Source organism: Quercus lobata, chromosome 12, assembly GCF_001633185.2.
Source record: "Quercus lobata isolate SW786 chromosome 12, ValleyOak3.0 Primary Assembly, whole genome shotgun sequence".
Taxonomy (NCBI): Eukaryota; Viridiplantae; Streptophyta; class Magnoliopsida; order Fagales; family Fagaceae; genus Quercus; species Quercus lobata.
Window position 1 is genome coordinate 31614015 of NC_044915.1, and position 25985 is coordinate 31639999.

At 35.4% G+C, this 25985-nt stretch overlaps 1 protein-coding gene and 1 long non-coding RNA gene across 6 annotated transcripts; one reads left to right on the plus strand and one right to left on the minus strand.

Annotated features, from left to right (window-relative positions):
• LOC115972574 (pleiotropic drug resistance protein 1-like) lies at positions 1-12461 on the minus strand. Of its 2 annotated transcripts, XM_031092901.1 has the most exons (25): positions 12387-12461; positions 8603-8867; positions 8246-8366; positions 8040-8128; positions 7872-7956; positions 7617-7776; positions 7441-7517; positions 7105-7158; positions 6911-7001; positions 6403-6704; positions 6025-6306; positions 5613-5929; positions 5368-5528; positions 5188-5291; positions 4919-5075; positions 4735-4842; positions 4488-4651; positions 4017-4349; positions 2382-2672; positions 2209-2292; positions 1972-2105; positions 1387-1614; positions 1120-1291; positions 440-694; positions 1-357 (listed from the first exon to the last, which is right to left on the minus strand). In XM_031092901.1, the coding sequence occupies exons 2-25, from the start codon at positions 8854-8856 to the stop codon at positions 100-102; spliced, it is 4281 nt and encodes a 1426-aa protein (XP_030948761.1). In that variant the 5' UTR covers positions 8857-8867; positions 12387-12461; the 3' UTR covers positions 1-99. The 2 variants fall into 2 exon arrangements, with proteins under 2 accessions (XP_030948761.1, XP_030948762.1); XM_031092902.1 differs by lacking the exons at positions 7441-7517; positions 7617-7776; positions 7872-7956; ... (2 more) ...; positions 8603-8867; positions 12387-12461 and adding an exon at positions 7399-7431.
• A 9085-nt stretch (positions 12462-21546) lies between these two features.
• Positions 21547-24612, plus strand: LOC115970770. 4 transcript variants are annotated; one of them, XR_004087148.1, is made up of 5 exons: positions 21547-21798; positions 21932-22099; positions 22476-22581; positions 23083-23161; positions 24023-24612. It is a non-coding gene; the product is annotated as an uncharacterized LOC115970770 (long non-coding RNA). The 4 variants fall into 4 exon arrangements; XR_004087147.1 differs by having other exon boundaries at positions 21548-21798; positions 21950-22099; XR_004087146.1 differs by having other exon boundaries at positions 21551-21798; positions 22022-22099.
• Positions 24613-25985: the final 1373 nt, after the last annotated feature.

The following is a 25985-nucleotide window of genomic DNA, read 5'->3' on the forward strand; positions in this document are numbered from 1 at the left end:
TAAGAAAACTATCGAACTTGCACATAAAGTATCAAAATTGCATGTAGTATCTATGAAATTCTGCCAAATTTTGACCACAAAATGATGTAAACACATTCATCATCTTTTCTGGAAGTTGAGAGCCTTTATTGAAAAGGCAAAACTGACTCCAAAGAGCACTGTGATTCCTACAGTCACAATTGAAACCACTCCTAGGAAGTCATTTCTAAAACCAAAATAACTCCTAAGAAATTCTTCTACTGTTTGACCAGAATCAAGCCTGTCTTTGATGTCTCCAAACTGTGAAGCAATCAATCCATACATTGTCCAAGCGAAAGGACATGCCCAATAGTACCAGCTCCACCAAACAGGTATATACTGCAAAAACAATAAACCTTTAGATATCCATATGACATTGCCTTGTAAATGCGTGGAATGGATAGGGTCTGCTTATACTTACAGTTATTGGAAGGATAAATCCTGAGAAGAGGTCCCACATTGTATAGAAGAAAGAAGCAACTACAGCAGCTATGTTATAGTTTGGAGTGATGGCTAATGTCATCATTCCAAAGAATGTGAAATACAAGAAGGTGAAGTATGTAAAGAAGAGATACCAAAAGAACTTTGTTACTGTGCTCTCAAATCCAATCATGGCATATACTATCGCTCCATATATGACAGCCTGAGCGAAAACGTATGGGAGCTCAATCATAAGCTGCGGATGAAACAATAGAATCTTTAATTTGAAGACCTGTTATGGTTTATATCTTTGCTTAAATAACCAATCTTCATGAAAGTATTCTAAATACTCTCTAATAAAAATATTAATATTTATGATCATCTAATCATGAAGCCAATTGCTACTTACCTCAAACTCATTGTTAGATCATTTTTTTTATTTTATTTGCTGTATTCTGGCCTAAGGACCTATTAGATCATGTACTTAGGCATCGTGATGCAATCATATCACACCTCAATGGGGTATGATAATGTATATCTTTATATAATGTACATACATACAAATATATAAATAATATTCCACCACAATTGAGGCCAAAATCAAAAATATATTGCAATTGCATAAAATGTTCATAAACCTTGTAATAGGTTTTCTCTTGCTAAAATATAAGCACCATCTACCTGTCCAAAGGCATATGGTAAAGCAGAATACATTCCAGCTGCTCTTTCTCGGTAGAAAACTGTTCTCTCAACACCCACTACTGGCTGCACCAATGCAGCATTCTGAATCCCAATAAATAGAGAAGAAGCATACATGGAACCTACTGCATTGAAAATGTCTTGCTGCCTTCTCCTGCAGTTCCGAAGAGTCTTCTCATATTAATAACAAAAGGAGGCAAATGTTAAATCTATAAAATTTAACCTATTTGACTTTCCTCTATTAAGTACCTTTTGGAGCCAAGGTCCCAGAACATTGTTCCAAACATTAAAGCTATGAAAGTTGAGAATAATAGCCTTACTGCACTGTACTGTGGGTTTCGCCAATATGACCAGTGCTGTTTCCATAGGCAAGCCTTACACTGGGTCCAAAATGATTGTGAGTATTGAGTTGGGAAGTGCAGTTCTTTTGACATTGGCTGAGGTTTACTGAGTTCTTTGATCATTGCTTTGTTTCTCCTGAATTATTGAACTTACGGTGTCAATACATGTATATATATACTTATTCCCTGTCGCAGTCTTAATCAATGAGGAAAATTACAAACTATGATCATTTTTCTTTTTTATTTAGTCCATATTAGGAACCCTCTGACATTATTCTTTGGGAAATTTGACCTTTTTTGTCACATGAATATCCTGAAAGTATTTAAAGAACATAAATTAAATGGATTTTGAATCAATGTGATAAGGCTCATGAAAGAGAATAGAAGATTATGATCAGCTTTGATAAAAACTACAAGGATTCAGATTCTTGTTGAAGTTCTTTCTAAGTTTGCTTTGTTTTATATTTTGGTGTACAGTTTTACATGAGATCACCTGTATAGTTCTGAATTATTGTATACATCGGAAAAATTAACACCCAAAGCTGCTTCTTGTGCTGCAGTTGTCACTTCCAACATCCATGTGGCTGGGTTAATTCCGTCTCTAATTTTTTTAACTCCCCAGATTCCCTGGACAAAGGATAAACTCATCTATGTTAGTATGGCTTCAAATAGAGAAAATGTATTTCAAATAATATGTTAATAATTCTTAGTATCTAGTAATTAGCCTCACCTCAAAGTAACTGATCAAAAGTGAAGCACGGTGGCCTATTGGGCCGACATATATTTCTTCTCCTCCACTTTTCAAAAGATATAGCTGCAAATGTATACATAATTGTCTAATTCTTGTATGAAATGTAGAAACCAGGACACTATTTTGTTCCTCAACCGTGGAGAGATCAATACCTCATCAAAGGCATCAAATATATCAATGCTTGGCTGGTGGATAGTGCACACCACAGTTCTTCCAGTGTCTACTGTGTTCCTCACTGTTCTCATCACTATTGCTGCTGCCCTGGCATCAAGACCTGAGGTTGGCTCATCCATGAATATTATAGATGGGTTTGCAACTAGCTCAGTTGCAATTGTCAGCCTCTTGCGCTGCTCAGTTGAGAGACCATTAATGCTAGGCAATCCAACAATTGATTCCCTCAATGAGGTCAGCTCCACAAGGTCCATGATTTCCTCAACAAACATCTGCAAATCATTATAGTGAACACATACAACATGTTAGAAAAGAATTTGAAAAAGTTGTCTCCTTTGGCCTTATATTATATGAGTGTTTCAGGGTGTGTGAACTACCAAGATGGATTAGCCACAACAAGATAGAAGCTAAATAGGTATGCAATTGAAATGTTGAAAATGATGAGTGATGGACATTCCTATTTCACTAGAACTTTCCAAGTATATTTTCCGTATTTGGCCCTGTTTTCTTGAATATTCTAGGATGAGTAAAGTCCCAATGTCTTGTGAATTAAGAGAGTTCTCATTTTAGCCAAACTATGTATCATGAAGTATAAGGAACTTGAGTTTGGAAGCTAAGGTGTGTTGTACAAGTAATAGACTTGTAGTACAAGCAAGTACAATCGTAAATGGACCTAAGCCCGTTGGGTTTATATTCCAACAGCTCTCTTCAAACTCCTATTGGGAGAAATGAGATCAACTTGAGTTTGGAAGCCAATGCATGTAAGCATATTGGTGGAGGGGCATAGTCTAGATGTCATCTAGCTAGTCTTGGGAGGAAACAAATTGGGATACCCTGGAATAGATGATGACAAATGAAGTGATTGTCAATCTCAATATTTTTGGTACTTTCGTGGAAGACTTCATTGTGTGCAATTTGAATGGCACTTCAATTGTCACAGTGGATTGGAGTTACAATAGAGTGGTCAATTCCAAGATCCTGTAGTAGCCAATGCAGTCACAGAAGTGTAGTTATGGTGTTTGCAAGAGTGCGATGTTTTGCTAACATGATGATGCAGTGAGTTGACATGGCATGTTAGGCCTGTGTGCTGACATGGCAAATGACATGTTTGCTAACATGAGGCTAGGACTAATGTGGCACAGTTTGGAGATGACATGTGGCCTAAGGAGTGTGTTGGGGCATGGCAGGGTAAGGTTGCGCAAGAAGGCGCGTGAGTTGTTGGGAGGCACATGGGTTTGTGGGTCGTCGTGCTGGAACTTCAACCGTTCGTGGCTGCGGGTGGTGACTCCATTTGGTGAGATTCCATCAAAGTTGGATCAGAGTGAAATCTACCTTCTGGTGCCGGTGGTGTGTTGAATGGAGGTCTGTTGATGGGTAGCGAAAGGATTCCTAAAGAGAACATTGCTCTTGAACCCTAGAGTCAGAGTATTGGCTCTAATACCATGTAAAAGTCTGAGTGACTTATTTTTATTAAACTGTGTATGGTAAAGTAAATGGGACTACAGGAAGACAACATGTATTGTACAAGTTATAGGCTTGTAGTACAAGCAAGTGCCATAGTATATGGGCCTGAGTTCGTTGTGCTTATATTCTAAAATGGATTTTAAATACATAACCTTTTTGGTTGTATTATCAACTTCAAGAGGTAGACGAAGCCATGCAGAGTAAAACAGTGACTCGTACACCGTAATGTGAGGAGAGTGGATGTCCGTTTGCTCACAGTAACCTGATATGCGAGCAAAAGTTTCCTGCTTCTTTGTGTATCCAGATATCATGATGCTACCTTCGATGTACCCACCAGTTTTCCTCCCAGCCAAAACATCCATTAGAGTTGTCTTCCCAGCACCACTAACACCCATTAGAGCTGTGAGGACTCCTGGCCTGAAAGCACCACTCACACCCTTCAGAAGTTTTAGTCGATTTTCTGTCACATCTTGAGCTTTCATTCCCTGCAAGCATAACAACACACCCAGGATGCATAGAATTTAAGCTGGTACCATTAGAGTTTAAAAAATTTAAAAGATAAAAACTGTAGTAAATTAAGCAATGATTATAAGATGTAGTAGAAGAATAATGAAGTTGCTTACCTGATGCATGTCCACTGCATAGCTGATATCATCAAAGGTGATAGAACGGGGTTCGAATGGAAGAACCATTCCTTGTTTCTTGTTCTGATTAACTTCATTGCTACTGCTTCTTGCTGCAAATGATGATTCTGATGACAAACTTCTCTGAAAGTCAGCTCCTCTTTCTACATTTCATCAAACAGATCAAGTTGACTGAAGTGACTTATCAGATGAAAATATAACATATATTTGGGCCTTTGTAACCTACCAGGCGAGGTCCTTTCATTGTGTGATAGTTCAATGTACTTTTCTTTTCCGTCACTATGTTTTTCAACTGAGTTTTCTTCTAATATAACTGCCTGAGGCTTTCCAAAAGCTATAACAGAAATTGTTTTGTCAAAACTTCAAGCCAAAGATGCAGTAATAAGAAGATGAACAAGAGGGGTGCTTACGGTGGAGATAAGATAGAGCCAAGGTGAAAAGAAAATTGAATAGAAAAACAAATCCAATTGAAGCTCCTACTCCAAGCCAAAACCAATTTTCTTCTCGGAATAGTCCATGAGACTTCAAGACCATAATTCCCAGTGGCTCTGTGTTATTAGGAAGAACCTAAAACAAATATATATACCCTCACTAATTAGTTGATATTGTTTAAAGGTCAACCCAATTCCTTTTTTATTTTGGCCTTTCATTATTCCAAACTTGAGAAAGTGATGCTTACATGCTTCCAACTCTTCCCTAAGAATTCATTCACTGCTATAGCATTCTGGCCATACATCATAGGTGAGATCCAGTAACCCCATGCCCACCATTTTTTAACTTCATCTGTGGCAAAAAGAATACAAATCTAAATTTCATGGCAATGATGAAGCTTGAGAAACTAATGTAATTTAAAAATTACCTCTTGACAGAACAAATCCACCCAGAACAATAACTAGAAGCAGCCCAAAAGTTCCAAACGTGTTTGCAACAGTCATATTCCTTCCTAGTGCTGCAATAAATCGAAACAGTCCAGAAGCCATTTGGTTGATGCACACAAGTAGAAAGTATTGTTTGAGAAACCTGCCATAGGGTCCTTCATTAAATTTTGGCATCCAAAATGTAAAGACCAAAATTTTTATAAGAAAAAAAATGTTTATTACCTACCGCGTGAAGTTTGGTTCAAAGCCTACAACATAATAAGTCATCGACACCCAAATGGCTACTTCTACAAATGTGATTGGAATCTTGAGGATCCATGTGGGTACTGCATATGACCATGAAGGATAAAAGAGAAGGTCCCTTTGCTTGTAAAAGACAGGAAGTTTCAAGATGGTCATGGCAAGCTCTGCGAATCCATTAAACATTATTGTGCATATTGTAAAGAACAGGGCACCCATAACAATTTGACCAGTAGTTGCAGTATTTCGATGCTTCTTAGTTTGTAGATATAATGTCATCATCAACAGAGCCACAACAATAAGCTGAAAAAAGAAGAAGAAAAAAAAAACTTATTAAACCTTGCAATACACATATCTGTACAGTAGTATGTATATTATATTCTTATCCTGCTACTTACCTGAACCATTTTGAAAATATAGAAGAATGAGTTTCTCTTCATCAGCAATAATTCTCTTGATATGCAGGCTTTTAACAGTTCTTTCTTTCCAACACCGTATTTCTTAGTTGTCAAAGCAGCAGGGTGGCCCTTGGCCTTGTCAAATGGAATGGCAAGCTCGTCACCTAGTTTCTGACCAATGTGAAATGACTGAAATGCATCAGCAAATTCCTTGACAGTAATGTAAGCATAAGGTATGTCTTTATTAGCCCAATACTGTTGTTGATCTTTCCTTGATGTCACCTATTAAATAGCAGGAGATTGAAATTTAGTGCAGTGAATTATATATTACTGAAACACATATGATGAGAAAGAAGATGAGTTGAGAGGTAGTAGTACTTCTTGTAAGAAGTCTGCAACTCCTTTTCTCTCTGGACATTTGAAGCCCATAGATTCAAAAAACTCCAGTGCAATTTCACGGGGACCTTGATATACCACTTGCCCGTCTGACAGGAGAATTATGTCATCAAATAGGTCATACGTTTCTGGTGCTGGCTGGAGGAGTGAGATCACTGCTGTCCCTTCAAGAGTGTGAATTGCCTGTCTGAGTGAATTCACAATCTGAAAAGTTGTTGAGCTGTCCAAGCCAGTTGATATCTCATCCATGAAAAGCGCCCTTGCTGGTCCAACCAGCATCTCCCCTATATCATATTTTTTTGGACTTTCTAAAGTCACTAAAGCACTTGGTCACAAATTTGAATTTGGTGCACAATCATAAATTACTGCTAAGAACTCTTTGAAGTTTCAGAAATCAATTTAGTGAACAAGCCGAAGATTTAGCTGTATCTATCTTTGTATGAAAAAATATGTATCTGCATGTGCATCTTGTGTTCCAATGTGCTCTTACCTACTGTCACTCGCTTTCTTTGTCCACCAGAGATACCTCTTCGCATTTCATCCCCTACCATAGTGTCAGCACAGCTTTCCAATCCCAAAATCTGTGCAGTTAAAAGAGCATAACTGAGAAAGAACATAGATTGACAAGATCTTTTTCAGTGTAATTATGAAAACATCTTCTATAACTTGGGTCGGAGTTTATACTTTGAGAATATACTCAGTAATCACATTCGCTTCCTGCCCTTCCAGTGAAACAGCCTGTAGTATTGAGAAACCATAGATAATAACAAAGTGTTAGCATTTTTTTTTTTTGCGTGTGTGTGTGTGTGTGTGGTGGGGGGGGGGGGGGGGGGGGGGTGTTTGGTTATTATATTGTTTTAACATAAAATAAATAAATAAATAAAAGTGTGTGTGTTATACAATGACTACTAACAATCGCACATTTAAAAGAGAAAAACAAAATTCACACGCAGTTCTTTCAATCCAAAATTTGTATACCATCAATGTAAAACCAGGTCTCTGTGAATCAACTTTTCTAACCTTCATTAAAATATCAATATCAGGATCTGGCTTAATGTTTGCCTCCTTTTCTCTTCTTGACAATTCTGCCAACATTTCTGCAAACTCATCCCATAAATATGAATGGATTCAAACTTGCTAGACTAAACTGCAATATTAAAAATAATAAAAAAAAAATTGTTGAGGTTTTGACTGACCATAACGAGGCCCGACCCCTTGACATCTAGCCGAGAATGCCAATGTTTCTCTCACTGTCATTTCTCCTATATGTTCATCATGTTGACTTATATAAGCTGATGCCCTTTGGGGAACAAAATCTTCCATTCCATGGCCATTATATGTAACTCTCCCTGAAAACTGAAAAGGTTTTTTTTTTAGTACTCAAATTAGATTATAAGGCAACAAAAAGTAGTAAAGCATAGTCAACAAATGAACTGTAGTAAGTTCATTACTTTGAGATCAGAACTAAGTCTTCCTGCCAAAGCCAATAGCAATGTGGTCTTCCCCGAGTTTGGGGGGCCTAAAAGAAGTGTCATCCTGTAAAATTGGTGTCAATGAGAAATCAATCATATGACGCAGCCTATAATGAATGTTTTAAAGAGAATATATACAATTTTTACCTGCCAGGCTTGATTATTCCACTGACATCACGAAGAATTGAAAATGGTTTCTTTCTACCTTGAATTATATGAAAATAATTCGACAACCCCTAGAGAGAAAAGAAAAAAAGTACGGGATGAGTTCTCCAGAATGCTCATAACGTGATCGAAGGTGGTAAGTCCTGTGGAAGGGTACTGTCTATGATTCCTAAGTTGGAGAAGATTACCTCAAAGAAATTTATAGTGAAGTTTAATAGTGTAGGTAAAGCTCTGCTTCCAACATAAGCTTCGGTATCTACATTTAGGCTGTCGAACCGGACTTCAATTTTCGGAATTTCAATACCAACTCTAGATACAAAGAAGGACCCAGATCAGTTTTAAAGCTAATCTTGTTATTCATAATCATAGATATGTGTTAATTTGTAATATATACTAAGGAAAATTCTTAGACATCTTAATAGCAATGTAAGATTTACATTGTAGACTAAACAAAGTGTGCATTGTTATACACATTTGTTTTTTACTAGTACAGTGTAAACCTCTAATTACCCATATATTAATTCCTCGTGAGCTTGTATACGTACCGATCAAAGCGGTTCTTGAGCTTCAGCTCGAACTTCTCATTATCTTCCTCCTGGCCATTTTTCACAAGCCTCTCCAACAAGTTCTTCAATTGTTGCAACCCAAGACTTTTGATATCAACTTCTTTTGCTTCTTCATCTTCTTCAGTTAATATACCTCTCCTTATACGACGCTCAGTTGGCAGTTTCTGTATAGCAGCCCATTTCAGAGATTCTTCGTCAACTTCCTCTTGAGTAGACCTCGAAACCACTTCCATTGCTCTGTTTCCTATACAGAGGAGAACCCACTGAATCAGAGGAACACAAATCTATTATTTCTAGTTTCTACCAAAGTTTTCAGGTAAAATTCATGAACTTATGTTAAGATGAAAAGACTATAATAAGTGTCAAAGTTTAACATCGATTAGTGTTATTTCTTTTGTTTTATTGTCTGTTTACATTCCTCTTATGTGTAGTGTAGTAGATTACAAGATTCACGTAAATCAGAGCCAAGAAATTTTCTTCGGTGGGGCCGCAGTTTAATTTAATTTTATAGATGTATAATATATGGGAATGGAAACGAATTACTCTACATTTAAAAAGAATAAATATCACAAAATTGTAAGATAATTATTCTCAAAATGCATCCAACGGTGAATTTGTTATAATATATGAGAATGGAAAATATAAAAAGAAGATTTCATCCAATATTGAATTTTTCAAAATTTACCTCTAATAAAAAGATATTGAGTAAATTTGTAGTCTAAGCTTACAACCTTACTCAATATCATTAATATTATTACTGTGGGGCCAGAGAGTCTGTGGCTCCGGCCCACTTTACATTAGGGCCCAAAGCCCGAGCCGAGGAGAACTATTGCCGAGGACGCGTAATGAAAGTCCAAAAAAGGGCTAAGGATATGGTCGAGGACAATCTTATGCTCGGCACCCCATAGAGCCTCTAAAGGAAAGGACGAGCTCAGTGCAGGAACAAGCCAAGTGAAAAAGCTGCCAATACAGCAATAAAGGACTCTGCATCTGACAGGTCCATGCCCTTCACCATGCTATTCAGCTTTTACAACCACCCCCAACCACTCCAAGTGTGGGTTGATAGGACAAGTCTCAACCCCAAAAAGTGAAACTTACACGTGGACACTGGAAGGAGGGTAAATGCTAGTATAAAAGGGAAAAAGAATCAATGAGAGGAGGGGGGTCTCCCAAACAAGGAAGTCCTAAAAAATGAGAGAAAGAAGAACACTGAGCTCCTCGGACGAGGTCTAAAGACCGGAACCACTCATGCCCCTTTAGAAGAAGGTCTTGTTAGACACGTCAGACTTACCTTCATGTAAATTTCCATAGAAACCATGACTAACCGCTGTTCGGTAATCCAGGCCTAGCCTTTCAAGCCCACGCTCTACAAATGATATTGTTTGGGCCCTTGAACGTACGAACCCAATATCATTTTAGGGTCGCTACAAATTGTGTCCCTACAATTACATATTTCGAAAATTTAATTATTGGATTGCATATTCTTTATGCTCTTAATACACATAACAAATTTTGTACCAATTGAATATATTTTTTTTTATAATCTATAAAATTATATTTTATGCATAATTTGTCAAAATTTACTTCCAATAAAAAGATATTAAGTAAAGTTATAACAAATTTTGTAGCTAAATTTTGTCTTTACTATATATATATATATATATTTTTTTATTACACTAACACGCCACAACCAAAACTGCATGCAACAGTTAGTTGCATGGAACTAGTGATAAACACACACACACACGCTCACACAAAGCCCATTTTTTTTTTTTATTACATTAACACGTCACAATCAAAACTACATGCAACAGTTAGTTGCCTTGGCTAGTGATACATACACGCGTGTGCGCACACACACACAGACTCACACACCCAATGTGAGACAAAGCCCATTTGTTTTTTTGATTACATGAACATGCCACAACCAAAACTACATGCAATAATTAGTTGCGCAAAGCTAGTGATAAACACACACAGACTCACACACATCCGATGTGGGACAAAACTATATATATATATATATATATATATATTCGTATTCTTATTCGAAAATAATCTGTTGTATAAATGGTTATAATAAAAATTTAAAAACATATTAGAATATTCTTCACTTTTACTATTTTCTAATCACACCACCATGGGTTTTTAATATTGTGTTAGAACTATTTGATTTAGGATTTTTTTTTTTTAATTTTTAATTTTTTTATTTATTTTTTATACAAGATAAAAATTTCACTATAGCCTAATCTAAGTGTTGATATAGAAAAGCAATACACATATATTCTATTGATATTTTAATGTAATAAGACCTACATAATTTAAAAATAAAAGAATAGAATAATACTATTACTTCTTAAACAGAGTATACTATAGAACAATATATCAATGCCTACCTGCTAAACGATATTATTCTAAGAAACTAAGACACATTGAACTAAAAGGGAAAAAAAAGAAAAAAAAAGAAAAGAAGAAGAAGACATGTGTAACACTTGGAGAATATAGCTCAGTTTTCAAAGAATCTAATACCCGGTAGTCATAAGATTGTTGGACTCATTCCTGGAGTTTAGATCAAGTTCTCTTCATGTACTTTATACCTTTAGGATTAAGAAAAAAAACAAGAAAATGAAACCATTACAAGGAAAAGTTAGGATATCTCTTTATTCTCTTAAGTGCCTAACTTTTTTTTGGTAGGGCTAGGGGGCCAAGTGCTCCCCCCCGACCCCCCTGGCTCTGCCCTGCCCCCATTCCACAAGAATTCATGTTATAATGACAAACTGAAAATTTCTCATAACTGACATTTGACTAAATTAGTGAATATTTACTATGATACTACTGGCATTTTATTCCGTTGTAAATTCTCGCATGATTTGGGATTGCTAAACACTGTAAAGATTCTAAAGAAGCATATAAAAATGGATATTTAAAAATTAAAAATAGAAGTAGACAAGGATTAAGTAAAATTTGACAATTACACATGCGTGTGGATCCATCTTAGGACTCGTCTAAGAGTATTCTCACTAAAAATTTCGCATCAGAATATTAACTCAAATTTCACTAAATCAGCCAATATTTTCGCATCAGCAATAATTATTCCATTGTCAATTACCAGAAGGTTGTTTAAAAAGTAAAAACCAATTCTTAATGCCCATACCCGACCAGCCAGACTCAGAGAAAAATCTGCCCCGCTCCCCTAATGGGACAGGTAAAAGAAACCCTTTACTCAAGCATCAAGGATCTAAGCCTCTAAGGATGGTGATTTTCCTCCCTCAAGAAAAAAAAGAAAAAGAAAGAGGAGAAGAAAAATAAGAGATTTGACTTACTTTTAGTACCTAGTGTACTAGATACGATATACAATATTAACATTTGTCCAAAATTGGACACATGTTTGGACCGTCCAATGCACCAAGCACCGGACAAAAAAAAAACCGAAAAAAAGAGAAGTATTAAAGCACGGCTTGTGCAAGTAAGGTCGATGTGGATTTTTTAACTACAAAGGTGGATTTTGTATCAAGACCAACATACAATTATATCTCTGACAATTTTTTAGGTAGATAATGGGCAAGAGGGAGGTGGGGTTCTTTGACAACTTATGTCTTCAAACTCTTTGATTTGCACAAATCTAAACAAACTATTAAATCTTGATTGCAATTGAAGTTTTAGATGAAAATAGGAAAAAAAAAAAAAATTTGTGTACACGAATTTTTGAGGTAAATACTTTAAAAAAAATGGATATGAAAGTAGCACATGTTTGTGAACATACCAAATTGTAAGCTTTTCTGCAGCAAAAGATGGAGAAGAACAGGGATCTCAGATGAACTTGGAGACGAGTGAAAACTTGCACAATATACGATAGGAAAGGTTTTATGAGCGTGGGACAATTTGAGTAATAATATTTCCCACACGTTTTAATTTATATATAAATGGCAACGTGAAATGGATATGAGTTGTCTCTGTATTTAAAGAATTAGAGCCAATCAAGAAATTTTGCAAGCTTACTATAGTTGTTCGGATGATGCAGGGTGTATCTACACTCTAGAGTTTCATTCTCTATTTTTTTTTTCTTCTAGAAAGACCTCTATGTGTTTGATAAGAATTCTAACAAGTGATCATCTGGATTTACAAAACTGAATCGTACCAACCATTGAATCATGGAATCTTTTTTTTTTTGAGAAACCATTCCAAGCGATTTTATTTAACTAACCGAAAGATCAAAAACAACTGAAAACAACAAATTTAGAGAAACAAACTCCATCCAAGCTAAAACAAGAAATGACAACCTAGCTCTATTGGTTAAAGTATGGGTTACAACATTGTCTTGCCTTCTAATATAAGAGAAAGAATGGCTCATAAGCGAACCAGCAATAGACAAAGTGTCTTTAACAATATGACCAGTGGATGGGGGATATACATACATCATACTTTCCATTGTATCAATTAAAGTAGTATTTTTTATTAGAACTTTGGTAATATATTTTTTCATTTAAAACAAATAATGTTAATAGTGATAACAATAACAATTTTAATGTACTTATAATGAGTTATATAGCGAAATTATGTCTTACAACTTGTAATTCTTACATTATGCTACATTAAATTCTCACAATAATATGTAATAAATCATCAAAGTTTATTTAAAATTTTAAAAACTCTTGGTAGAATAATTTTAATCATGACCAGTATTTTTAAAATTTTTTGAAAATTTGACAATAGATCTTCATTTAAAAAAAAATGTTAATTATTTTAATGTTCTAATATTGTGTCATGTAACATAAGGAGAAAAATAAACAATTGGCACCTGGCAATACTACTAAGGCACTTGCCTTCAACGCTATTGGTAAGAATATTTCATTTTATACTCCATCAATTGTACTATAGATGTGCCTACTTTTTCCCCCTAAAACTTAAATTATTTTATAAGGAAAAAGGATCATGCCCATAATCTATTTGTTTTATTTTTTATTTTTATTTAATCATGACTAATATTTTTAATTTTTTTTGAAACTTTGACAATAGATCTTCATTTAAGCGTGGAGAACATGTATGTGGTGGATTTGAGGGCTTTTCATCTTCTGCACTCATTCTTTAAAGGTTGAGACAAAACTACATGCATGACATGACCAAATGTATGGGAAAGAGAAGAGATAGAAGTAAGAGAATAGCAAGAGGTGAATAGAGACATGGGTTTGTGTTACAGTGTAATTGCACCGAGTATGCTAAATGACATGAAGGGAAAACAGAAGTGGATCAGTAACGTCTCACTTAATGATAGAGTTTTTTGTTTTGGTTGAATGCACTTATTGATAGAGTTTAATGCGAAAGCTGGAGAGACTATTCCAAAGGAAGGTGCCATAGAATCTCATACTTTCCTGCATGAAGTTTTAGCATATATATATACATTGATATTGATTGATTGATGATTGATATGTTAATTATTTTAATGTGTTAATATTGTGTCACGTAATGAAAGGAGAAAAATAAACAGTTGGCACATGCCTTCAACGCTATTGGCAAGAATATTTCACTTTATACTCTATCAATTGTACTATAGATGTGCCTATTTTTCCCCCCTAAAACTTAAAATTATTTTATAAGGAAAAAGGGTCATGCCCATAATCTAATTTATCTACTTTAGAATACTTGCTTAATATAGTTCATGGAAAATAATGGAACACACAGACAAATGATTTTTTTTCCCTCTTACATCACATATTGGATGAATAAAAATCCTATGCCTAACTTTTGGTGTTATTCTTTATGTTCCACTGATTATAACTTACCATGTGTTTAATTTTTTCCATTTTAAACTTTGACTATTTTATAAGAAAATAAAAAAAATTATGTGTGGAGCATAAAGTGGAACCTAAAAATGGAAAATTTAATAAATAAATGAGGCCAATTTATTGATACAATGGAAAGTATGATTTTTTTTTTTTTTTTTAGAGATAATTTCAACTTATAGCATCTACTCCTGATGATAGCACTTTATCATCAAATCAAGGCACTAATTAGTTTTTGGTGTAGGCAGTAATTGGATTCCAGATCTCTTATTCAACAATTAGAAATTTTATCAGTTGAGCTAATTGAAACCCACATGGGAAGTATGATCTAATTTCAAATCCCATGATTCAATGGTTGGTAACTGGTATGATTTAGGACATATATATTAGGAGTAATTCTACGGTACCCCCCAAAAAAAGGGGGGGTACGGTACCCACTAGTAGGTAACCTGCTATACTAGGTTACTTTTTTCTCACATTTGATGGTTCCATTCTCACATTATGTAGTTCCAACATCACATGTGACAGTTCTTTTCTCACATTCGATGGTTTCCTTACTTTTTTCTCACATTTGACGGTTCCATTTTCACATTATGCAGTTCCAACATCACATGTGACAGTTGTTTTCTCACATTTGATGGTTCCCTTACTTTTTTCCTCATATTTGACGGTTCCATCCTCACATTATGCAGTTCTAGTATCACATGTAACAGTTCTTTTTTCACATTTGGTGGTTCCCTTACTTTTTTTTCTCACATTTGACGGTTCCATCCTCACATTGTGCAGTTCCAACGTCACATATGACAGTTCTTTTGTCACATTGAGTGGTTCCCTTAATTTTTTCTCACATTTGACGGTTCTATTCTCACATTATGCAGTTCCAACATCACATGTGACAGTTCTTTTTTCACATTTGATGGTTCCCTTACTTTTTTCTCACATTTGACGGTTCCATCCTCACATTATGCAGTTCCAGCATCACATGTGACAGTTCTTTTCTCACATTTGGTGGTTCCCTTACTTTTTTTTCTCACATTTGACAGTTCCATCCTCATATTGTGCGGTTCCAACGTCACATATGACAGTTCTTTTGTCACATTGAGTGATTCCCTTAATTTTTTCTCATACTTGATGGTTCTATCCTCACATTGTGTAGTTCTAACATCACATGTGACAATTCTTTTCTCACATTTGATTGTTCCCTTACTTTTTTTTCTCACATTTGACAGTTCCATTTTCACATTATGCAGTTCCAACATCACATGTGACAGTTCTTTTCTCACATTTGATGGTTCCCTCACTTTTTTCTCACATTTGACGATTCCATCCTCACATTGTGCGGTTCTAACATCACATATGACAGTTTTTTTATTACATTGAGTGGTTCCCTTAATTTTTTCTCATACTTGATGGTTCCATTCTCATATTGTACAGTTCCAACATCACATGTGACAGTTTTTTCCTCACATTTAGTGGTTCCCTTACTTTTTTCTCACACTTAACGGTTTCATCCTCACATTGTGCGGTTCCAACATTACATATGACAGCTTTTTTGTCATATTGGGTGGTTTTCTTACTTTTTTCTCACACTTGACAGTTTCATTCTCACATTATGCGGTTCCAACATTACACATGACAGTTCTTTTGTCATATTGGGTGGTTCCCTTACTTTTTTCTCACACTTGAAGGTTCCATCCTCACATTGTGCAGTTCCAACATCACATGTGACCGTTTTTTTCTCACATTTGGTGGTTCCCTTACTTTTGTTCTCACATTTGACGGTTCCATCCTCACATTATGCGGTTCCAACATCACATATGACAGTTCTTTTGTCACACTGAGTGGTTCCCTTAATTTTTTTTTCATACTTGATGGTTCCATCCTCACATTGTGCAGTTCCAACATCACATGTGACAGTTCTTTTCTCACATTCGATAGTTCCCTTACTTTTTTCTCATATTTGACGATTTTATTCTCACATTATACAGTTCTAACATCACATGTGACAGTTCTTTTCTCACATTTCATGGTTCCCTTACTTTTTTCTCACGTTTGACGGTACCATCCTCACATTATGCAGTTCTAACATCACATGTGACAATTCTTTTCTCACATTTGGTGGTTCCTTTACTTTTTTCTCACATTTGACAGTTCCATCCTCACATTTGACAGTTCCATCCTCACATTATGTGATTTCAACATCACATATAATAGTTCTTTTGTCACATTGAGTGGTTCCCTTAATTTTTTCTCATACTTGATGGTTTTATCCTCACATTGTGCAGTTCCAACATCACATGTGACAGTTCTTTTCTCACATTTGGTGGTTCTCTTACTTTTTTTTCTCACATTTGACGGTTCCATCCTCACATTATGCGGTTCCAACATCACATGTGACAGTTCTTTTCTCATATTGGTGATTCTCTTACTTTTTTTTTCTCACATTTGACAGTTCCATCATCACATTATGCGGTTCAAACATCACATATGACAGTTCTTTTGTCACATTGGGTGGTTTCCTTACTTTTTTCTCACATTTGATGGTTCCATCCTCATATTGTGCAGTTCCAACATCACATGTGACAGTTCTTTTTTCACATTTGGTGGTTCCCTTACTTTTTTCTCACATTTGACGATTCCATCCTCACATTGTGCAGTTCCAACATCACATGTGACAGTTTTTTCTCACATTTGGTGGTTCCCTTATTTTTTTTTTTTAACATTTGACGGTTTCATCCTCACATTGTGTAGTTCCAACATCACATATGACAGTTCTTTTGTCACATTGGGTGGTTCCCTTACTTTTTTCTCACACTTGACGGTTTCATCTTCACATTGTGTAGTTCCAACATCATATGTGACAGTTCTTTTCTCACATTTGGTGGTTCCCTTACTTTTTTTTTTTTTTTTTTTTTCATATTTGATGGTTCCATCCTTACACTGTGCAGTTCTAACATCACATGTGATAGTTTTTTTTTTTTTTTTTTTTTTTTTTCACATTTGGTGGTTCCCTTACTTTTTTTTTTCTCACATTTGATGATTTCATCCTCACATTATGTGGTTCCAATATTACATATAACAGTTCTTTTGTCACATTAAGTGATTCTCTTACTTTTTTCTCACACTTGACGGTTCCATCTTCACATTGTACAGTTCCAACATTACATATGACAGTTTTTTTTCCACATTTGGTGGTTTCTTTACTTTTTTTCTCTCACATTTGACGGTTTCATCCTCACATTGTGCAGTTCCAACATTACATGTGATAGTTTTTTCTCACATTTTGTGGTTCCCTTACTTTTTTTTTTTTTTTTTCTAATATTTGACGGTTTCATTCTCACATTGTGCGGTTCCAACATCACATATGATAGTTCTTTTGTCATATTGGGTGGTTCCATTACTTTTTTCTCACACTTGACGGTTCTATCCTCATATTGTGCAGTTCCAACATCACATGTGACAGTTTTTTTCTCACATTTGGTGGTTCTTTTACTTTTTTTTCTTCACATTTGACGGTTCCATTCTCACATTATGCGGTTCCAATATCACATATGACAGTTCTTTTATCATATTGGGTAGTTCCCTTACTTTTTTCTCATATTGTGTAGTTTTAACATCACATGTGACAGTTTTTTTCTCACATTTGGTGATTCCCTTACTTTTTTTTCTCACATTTAACGGTTTCATCGTCACATTGTGCGATTCCAACATCACATATGACAGTTCTTTTGTCACATTGGATGGTTCCCTTACCTTTTTCTCACACTTAATGGTTTCATCCTTACATTTTTCTCACACTTGATGGTTTCATCCTCACATTGTGCAGTTCCAACATCACATGTGACAATTATTTTGTCACATTTAGTGGTTCCCTTACTTTTTTTTCTCACATTTGACAGTTTCATTCTCACATTGTGCAGTTCCAACATCACATATGACAGTTCTTTTGACACATTGGGTGGTTCCCTCACTTTTTTCTCACACTTGACGGTTCCATCCTCATATTATGCAGTTCCAATATCACATATGATAGTCCTTACTTTTTTTTTTGTCACATTGACAGTTTTTGTTTTCACATTTGACGGTTACATTCTCACATTGTGCAGTTCCAACATCACATTAGACAATTTTTTTTTTCAAATTAGGTGGTTCCTTTACTGTTTTCTCACACTTAACGGTTCCATCTTCAAATTTTGTTGTTTCAACATCACATGTGACATTTCTTTTCTCAAATCTGATCATAATTTTACATTTAGGCTTATCACTGAGGCCACTTTTTTACTTACTAATAACTGCTCATCACAATAGTAATATTTTTAAATTTACTAAAAAATTTAGATCTAAAATTGAAAACCAAAAAAGAAAAAAAGCATCCCATGACATTAGCCCAACCACAATAATTACTCTTGTTCACAAAAAAAATCAGCTGGAATTATCTTGGTTTCTTTCACAGATATTTGAATATACCAATTAACTTCCTACGTATCTCCCTTGGTAGCTTCCATCACATTCAGGGGCATACTTTCCTATAAAATAACATAGTTGAGGTCATTTTCTTGATGTTTATGTTTTTATTATTTATATATGATGGTGAACCAAAAATTAGACTATCTCCAATTCGTCCATAGTGTCGTTCAGAAAAGAAAGGTCTTCCAAGTGCATGAAGGTCATCCAGCATGGAGTCACTTGGACGACCGCCAAACACTTAGAAATTTTTGGAGTAAATCTATATCCAAAAGCTTATGATTCGGACCACGTTCTACTATTCTGAAGTATGAGCAAAATTCTTATTCATTGCTCTAACTTCTCACTAAGTTCTTAACTTCTGATGGCAGTTGTAGAAGTTAAGTCTAAACCTTTTAACTTCCATCCATGTTGAGGAAGTTACTAAACAAGTAACCACTCCAAAACTCACTATAAAAGGACTCAGCCATATGAAATCAATGTAAGTTTTTCACCACTTATAAAGTTGGAATTCCTGAGTTCAAGAGAGAAAACTAACTTAAGCATCGGAGGGTTCTTGGCCAATTTACCCCGGTCATTTTTGATCTTGTGTTTCTTTCTTTTTAGGCCTTCTAAGCAATCTCAAGCCCATTAAAGTTCGAAGCATTCAGCCTACTGATTTTCTATGCATCATCAATATATACTATAAAACTAAAGATGTATAACCTTATGTGCTCTCTAATTGTTCTTATGCAACGTCTACAACTTAATCATAGTTGTGTGTTTATTGTGGTGTCTAAGATTGGAAATAGGGTGACTATACAATTAGCAAGTTATGCAAAAAATCCAATACAAAGATTGTTGACAATTTTAAAATTTTTAGTAAACACTTGAATTGAAACTATAGATGTAGTATGAAATAGTCATCAATCAAGGCTATTACACCAGGTTATATATTTTTTAGGCATTTTCATTAAATCCACATGTGCGGAAGTGTCAAATGATTGTGTTCGACACGAGTATAATCACCCCAACTAAAGTGTCTATGCAGTTTTGTTTCATAAAATTATTATTATATTTAGACTCATCTAAAAAAAAAAATCCCAAAAAATTTCCACAATAACAAAAATTACCAATAGAAAACTAAAAACAATTAAGCACAATTGACCGATTTTACCAAAAACGAACAACCCAATCCTTTTTAAAAAAATTATCAAAATAATTTTGACATTGAGAGTTTATCATATCGACCACAATGATAAGTGTGAGCCTCATTTGAGTCAGCAGTGCCTTTACTAGCTAAGTCTGGGAGAGCCCTAATAGCAATAAAATGTTTTTGTTGTTGAAGACTTATCAGTGCCACAAAGCACTTATCTCTCTCTCTCTCTCTCTCTCTCTCGGGGTTTCGCAAAATTTATACAAACTCGTCATTCTAAAGCCATTTGGTATTTTTTTCTATAAAATATTGGAACGTGTAATTTGAACATAATTGGCTATTAAAAGGTCAATTTTCATCTCTATACTTTGTTCGAATCAGCATGGTGGCAAGTCGGTATATTTTTTGCCGAGCAACTCTGGTTCAAATCCTTCACGCCTGCAATTTTATTTTTTTGAATTTTCAATTTTCAGTCCATAAGCTGAAAAGCCCACAAGATCCTACCCCTAAGAAAAACCTTAGTTCATCCCAAATCTTCTTTCCTTCAATGTCAGTGATCACAGCCACCGATTTTCCTCTCTTTCTCTGCCCTTTTGTTCGAAGTCTCCACCATTTCTCATCATTAAAATCTCAGTATGTCTCGTCCTTTTTTTTTTGTTTTCCATCTAGGTTTTTCGCCGTTTGGCTTTTTTATTGTTGAATTGTTATTAATCTTGTTTTGTTTTTGTTTTCCTATTGGTTTCGCAGGGTCAAGGACAGACACAAGTGGGGGCTCGGCCTCTCTGGCCCAAATTTTTTTTTTATGTAGGTTAATTTTTTAGGTTAATTTTCAAAAAAAAAAAAAAAAAAGGACTTGGGCCCCCTTACAAAAAGCTTGGCCCCCTCTAAAATTGTAAACCATTAACCCGGCCAAAATGGCCCATTAGCATTAATTTTTGAAATATTTAGCAACAGAGCACTGTTTCGGAAATAATTAGGGAAATACCACTTTTTCTGGTACTCGAGCTTGGTGAGCTCGAGTACCATGTTTTTTTAATCCACCATCGCCCCATATTCAAGGAGCCCTATAGTGGCGTTTTTAAGCCCTATAGTGACGTTTTCGGGCCCTATAGCGGCGTTTTCCTGCAAAATTTTTTTTATAAGTCCCATAACAGGTTCAAGGGGTCCTATAGTGGCGTTTTTAAGCCCTATAGTGACGTTTTTGGGTCCTATAGCGGCGTTTTCCTGCAAAATTTTTTTATAAGTCCCCATAACAGGTTGAAGGGGCCCTATAGTGGCGTTTTTTTAAGCCCTATAGTGACGTTTTCGGGCCCTATAGCGGCGTTTTTTTTTTTTGAGAAGATGTTTGACCAATGAAAAGATGGTACTCGAGCTCACCATGCTCGAGTACCGAAAAAAGTGGTATTTCCCTAATTATTTTCGAAACAGTGCTCTGTTGCTAAATATTTCAAAAATTAATGCTAATGGCCAATTTTGGCCCCCATTAACCCACCCGGCCAGCCCACATGTAAAAATAAAAATAAAAAAAAGGTCCAAAAATGTAAACCCAGCAATCCGACCGAAGACTCCGGTCTCCTCTCCAAAGTCCAAACGGAAAAACAAAAGAAAAAAAGAAAAGAAAACCTAAGAAAAATGCTGCTGCCCACCCCGTGACGCTGCCACCACGCAAGAGCGGCGAGACCCATCTTGCAGACCCACGCGACACCCATCTCGCCGTGACGCCGCTACTGGCTTTGATCTTAAAAGCAATGCCAGACTTCTATCAAATGATACCTTTTTAAATATTTTATGAACAGGTATTAACTTGCAACTCAGTCTGATGAGCGCCTATACATATGTAAGGTCTGGTATTACTTCAATTGTAATTGAATTTCTTCATTATCAAGATGTTTTGACATTTGAATTTGAAATGCTTGGAACTGCAAAAAGGTTTATGTTTTTGTGCAGAGTGTGCTATGGTGCCATATTTGAATTTCTTTGGGACACAACTAACTTCAAAAAAGTAAAATAAAATAACAGGTGTCTGTCTCTCTTGATGACACAATAATTCTACATGAGGGTGGGGATAAGAAGCTGATTGAAGAAAGATGTGCAGAGGTATGCGTTTGGCTTTTCTCTTTAATTCCTTATTTATTTTCAAAATTTTTATTCAGTGTGCTATTCACTTGGATGAATTGTTTGCCAATTTTTTTGATCAATAATTTTGACACATTAGAAATGCACTTAGTGCTACATGCATGGGTGAAATCACAATTCTGATGACCTCCCTATAGTGGTATAAAGCTCTTACCTTTTTTTTTTTTGGTTGTCCCATTGGCTTTTTAGTTTTTATTTTTAATACTCAAATTCAACTCAACTTTACTCACAAAACTTCATTTTCAAAGGTTTTATTTGTTGAATTTCCTCAGCCAGCGTCTACCTTGGTGTTTATTTGTAGTTAAATACTGACAATGAGCATTTTGATTTGCTTTAGGCACCTGCATTCACAATAGCCTCAAATGCTGGTTTTGATGGTGCACTGTTTATTGGCAAATTGTTGGAACAAGATAATCATAATTTGGGTTTTGATGCTGCTAAAGGTTTGTTCTTTTATTTGCTACAAGAATTACCATCGTAGCCAACTTTACAATTTCGCATCCCTTTTCTTATTTCTGGGATTCAATTCTTCTCTTATTGGCGCTCGGGCTTCTGTCTCGGGGGATTTCTGGTCTATGGTAAAGCAAAATAGTGTAGGAAATTTCATGTTGTCTGAGTTGGAGCCTTTTCTGTCCAATAAAAAGAACATGGAAATGTCTGTGTCCAGACCCTGTAGGAATGGGGAGTGTCCACAAAGCCTTGTGCATTGTATGAAAGTTGAATTATTGAGAATGGAAAACTTTCCAACATGTTTATATTGAGAATTCTTATGAAAGTTGAATTATCCAATTTATTGCACGTGGATCTTGTTTCTCTTTCTTTTCTTTTCTAGTTTTTCTATATTTGTCTCAACACCTGGACTAATATCAAGTGATGATTGTTTAAAGTTGTTTATTTAATACTTTCCTGGACATTTATTTAATAATAGTCCTTGTGCAAAATAGGTGTATATGTTGACATGGTGGAGGAGAGAATCAGAGATCCTCTCAAAGTGGTTAGAATGGCTTTAGTCGACGCTACCAGGTAAAGATCATAGTTGGTTAAATGTGGAATCAATTGGAAAAAAGAATTATCTTTTCTTGTTTCTAAGATCTAATCATATTAGCTTTTGCCCCTCTCTTTGCATCTGCATTTTTTTAATAAGTGAAGGATAGAAGTTAAATAAGTAATGACTAATGAACAATGTATGCAACTAAAAACATACATACAGATATATATATATATATATATATATATCAATTGCTTTATGATTTTTTATTTTCTATTTGTTAGTTGCATTTTGAGTTTTTTGTTTTTGTCTTTGTCTTTGTGCTAAACAAAGCCCAGAGTTTGACCTTAGTATTGGTGGAAAATTATTTGTTGCATCCCTAACCTGCTTTTCGTTTCTAGATGTTATCTTTGGTGGGCCTAGGTAGTCAAATTTGCATCCATTTTAATCTAACCTGAAGCAGCATTGTCTTCTGTTTGAGGATCTTACCAAAGTATGCCATTCCATACTGTTTTTATGAGGGTCAATGTATAATATGTCTCTTATTTCAGTTGAAGATATTTTATTAGTAAAGAAGTTGCATTATCAAATACTAGGGACCAGGATCTGAATGGTGGCTATGGCAGTTATTTTAGCAGGTTTTTCTGTGGTTGAAAATCAAGCAAGGGACATGTGCATTATGTGAAATTAATCTTTTCAAGATGAATTTAATGGTGTGGGCTGTGTGGTTGGGTGTTCCATGTCATTTTTTTTTTTCTTTTGCTTACGACACGCCAATACATCACCTTAGCATGGAGGAGCATTATGTACTTGGTTATATGTAGATTTGAGCTCTCTGTGCTTGTATGATTGAGAACTAACCTTTTTTCTTGTGAATGTTTTGTCATTGATGGAAGGATTTGCTCCTCTTCACCTCTGAATCTATCAAAAGGGCCGCTTTGCAAGCTATCAGCAATGACCAATTTTCTGTTCCCAGCCTTGTAATAGCTGTATTTACTCATGATCTTTGGCTGGATCACTATGAGTGCTATTGTCAGCTGTTTGAAGATGTCTATGCCAATTGCAGAAGGACAACTCTGCTGTTGGTTGGCTTCTCTGCTGGTAGGTGACAAATGCAATTTCAAAGTGAACATTGAGCTGGAGCTTGGATTTGCCCAGAGTCTGCGCATTATCAAGATGCCTGAATTGATGGAGTGCTTGTTGATCAACACCACTGTTTGGCTAGGCCACTGGTGAACTCAGGAGAACGAGGCTGCCCCAGAACTCTCAACTGGTTAAGCTTGTTTGCTACCAAACTGATTTGTGGGGTGGATAGAAGAGTCCTGCCGATCACTGAGCCTCTACTATGAGATTCTATGTTTTGTGAATAGCAAATTAAATCTTCAAAATATTGTCAATATTCTTACCTTACAATTAACAAAAAAAGAAAAAAAAATCTATATAATTTTGAGATCGCATTTGAATATATAATATAGTTTTTTTCCAATTTCTTTTTCACGGTGAATAATGATTCAAGTCATTTGACTAAATTTGGTTAGCTTTGTCAATTGAGTCAGGGTAAAGGTGTGGGTCTCCAATCCAACTGCTCCTGCCATCTACAATTCTTGGCATATTTTGGATGGATTTGTCTTTTGCAATATCCTGATTTACTTGATTTGAGGTCTAATTAAGCGAATTATTGTGCACCACAGATGCTTTTAATGCTTCACTTGCTTTCAATTTTGGCCGTGTCTCTCATCAATTTAAGATCCACAGAAAATCTATAAGCCAAATGTTATAAAAAGAGCTCAATATTGGAATGAGTGGGCACCGAAAACGTGGGTTGATGCAGATTATCTTTTAGGGATATTAAAAGATGAACATTTCTGGTGTGATAAAAAGTATTTAGGGAGTAGATGGAATAATAAGTTAGAAGGTTGCAAAATCTTATTGACTGACTGCTAAGAAGTTTCAAAATTTTGGACGCTAGGAATCAAACGGACGCCTAAGCCAAACATCTATCTGTTTCTTTTCTTTTTCTTCTTTGGGTTGGTGAAGCCAACCAAACATCTATTTACTTAAAAGAAAAGAGCCATGGCCAAAATATCATATAGTCTGCTAAGCAAATTGTCCAAACTCAACATCTCCAAGCAATTGATAGTGCCAAATGCATGTACTAGCTATTATCTCATCATTCAGCATTACTTCACATAACAAATACAGTGCTGGAAACCTTTTTTTTTTTGGTAAAGCAGCACAAGTACTGGAAACTAGTTGGTAGGGGCAGAAGCAATCAAATACATGTTCAAATGCACAATTTTGTGTTCATGACAAGAAGATTCCAGATTCTTTTTTCCAAGCAGTGATTGCAGATTCCTGGTATTGACAATACACATTGTCTTTCAATGGTACACTAGTGGAGATCACCATTCCATGGTGAGGTGTAATAGAACCAGTACAAAAATATGAGAAGAAATTTTTATTCTTACCCCAAAAATGAATCTCACAACACCACAAATATCTTGGGTATAATCATTATCCAGAGAAAATTATATAATAAACAACAGTATTTACAAGTAAAGTTTTTTCAGAAGCCGAGTATTGTCATGTAAAAGCCCTTTCGGCATCACTTGCGTCTCTATGATTATGAGGGTTGTCAGTGCCCCCCAACCATTCCTCCAGTTTGGCTTCTTTATCAGCCTTGAAATCATCAAAGTTTTCTAAAACTAAAACTAAATTTTTACTCGGTAAGCTGACATCATTCTGTTCTTCTTCTTGTAGTGGATCATCTTCAAACAACATAAATTGATATCTAAAAACATGCAGTGCAACTCACATAAACAAGGGTAGTGCAACTTATGAAATTCAATCTCCCTTTCA

What these genes read in the sequence shown, in the direction of transcription:
- LOC115972574 (XM_031092901.1), bottom strand. Translation starts at nt 8,856, where the DNA reads ATGGAAGTGGTTTCGAGGTCTACTCAAGAGGAAGTTGACGAAGAATCT. An exon ending in AAGAAAGCGAGTGACAGTAG is followed by an intron (nt 6,705 to 6,910) that starts GTAAGAGCACAT and finishes AATATGATATAG; the next exon opens with GGGAGATGCTGGTTGGACCA. An exon ending in TATTTGATGCCTTTGATGAG is followed by an intron (nt 2,293 to 2,381) that starts GTATTGATCTCT and finishes ATACATTTGCAG; the next exon opens with CTATATCTTTTGAAAAGTGG.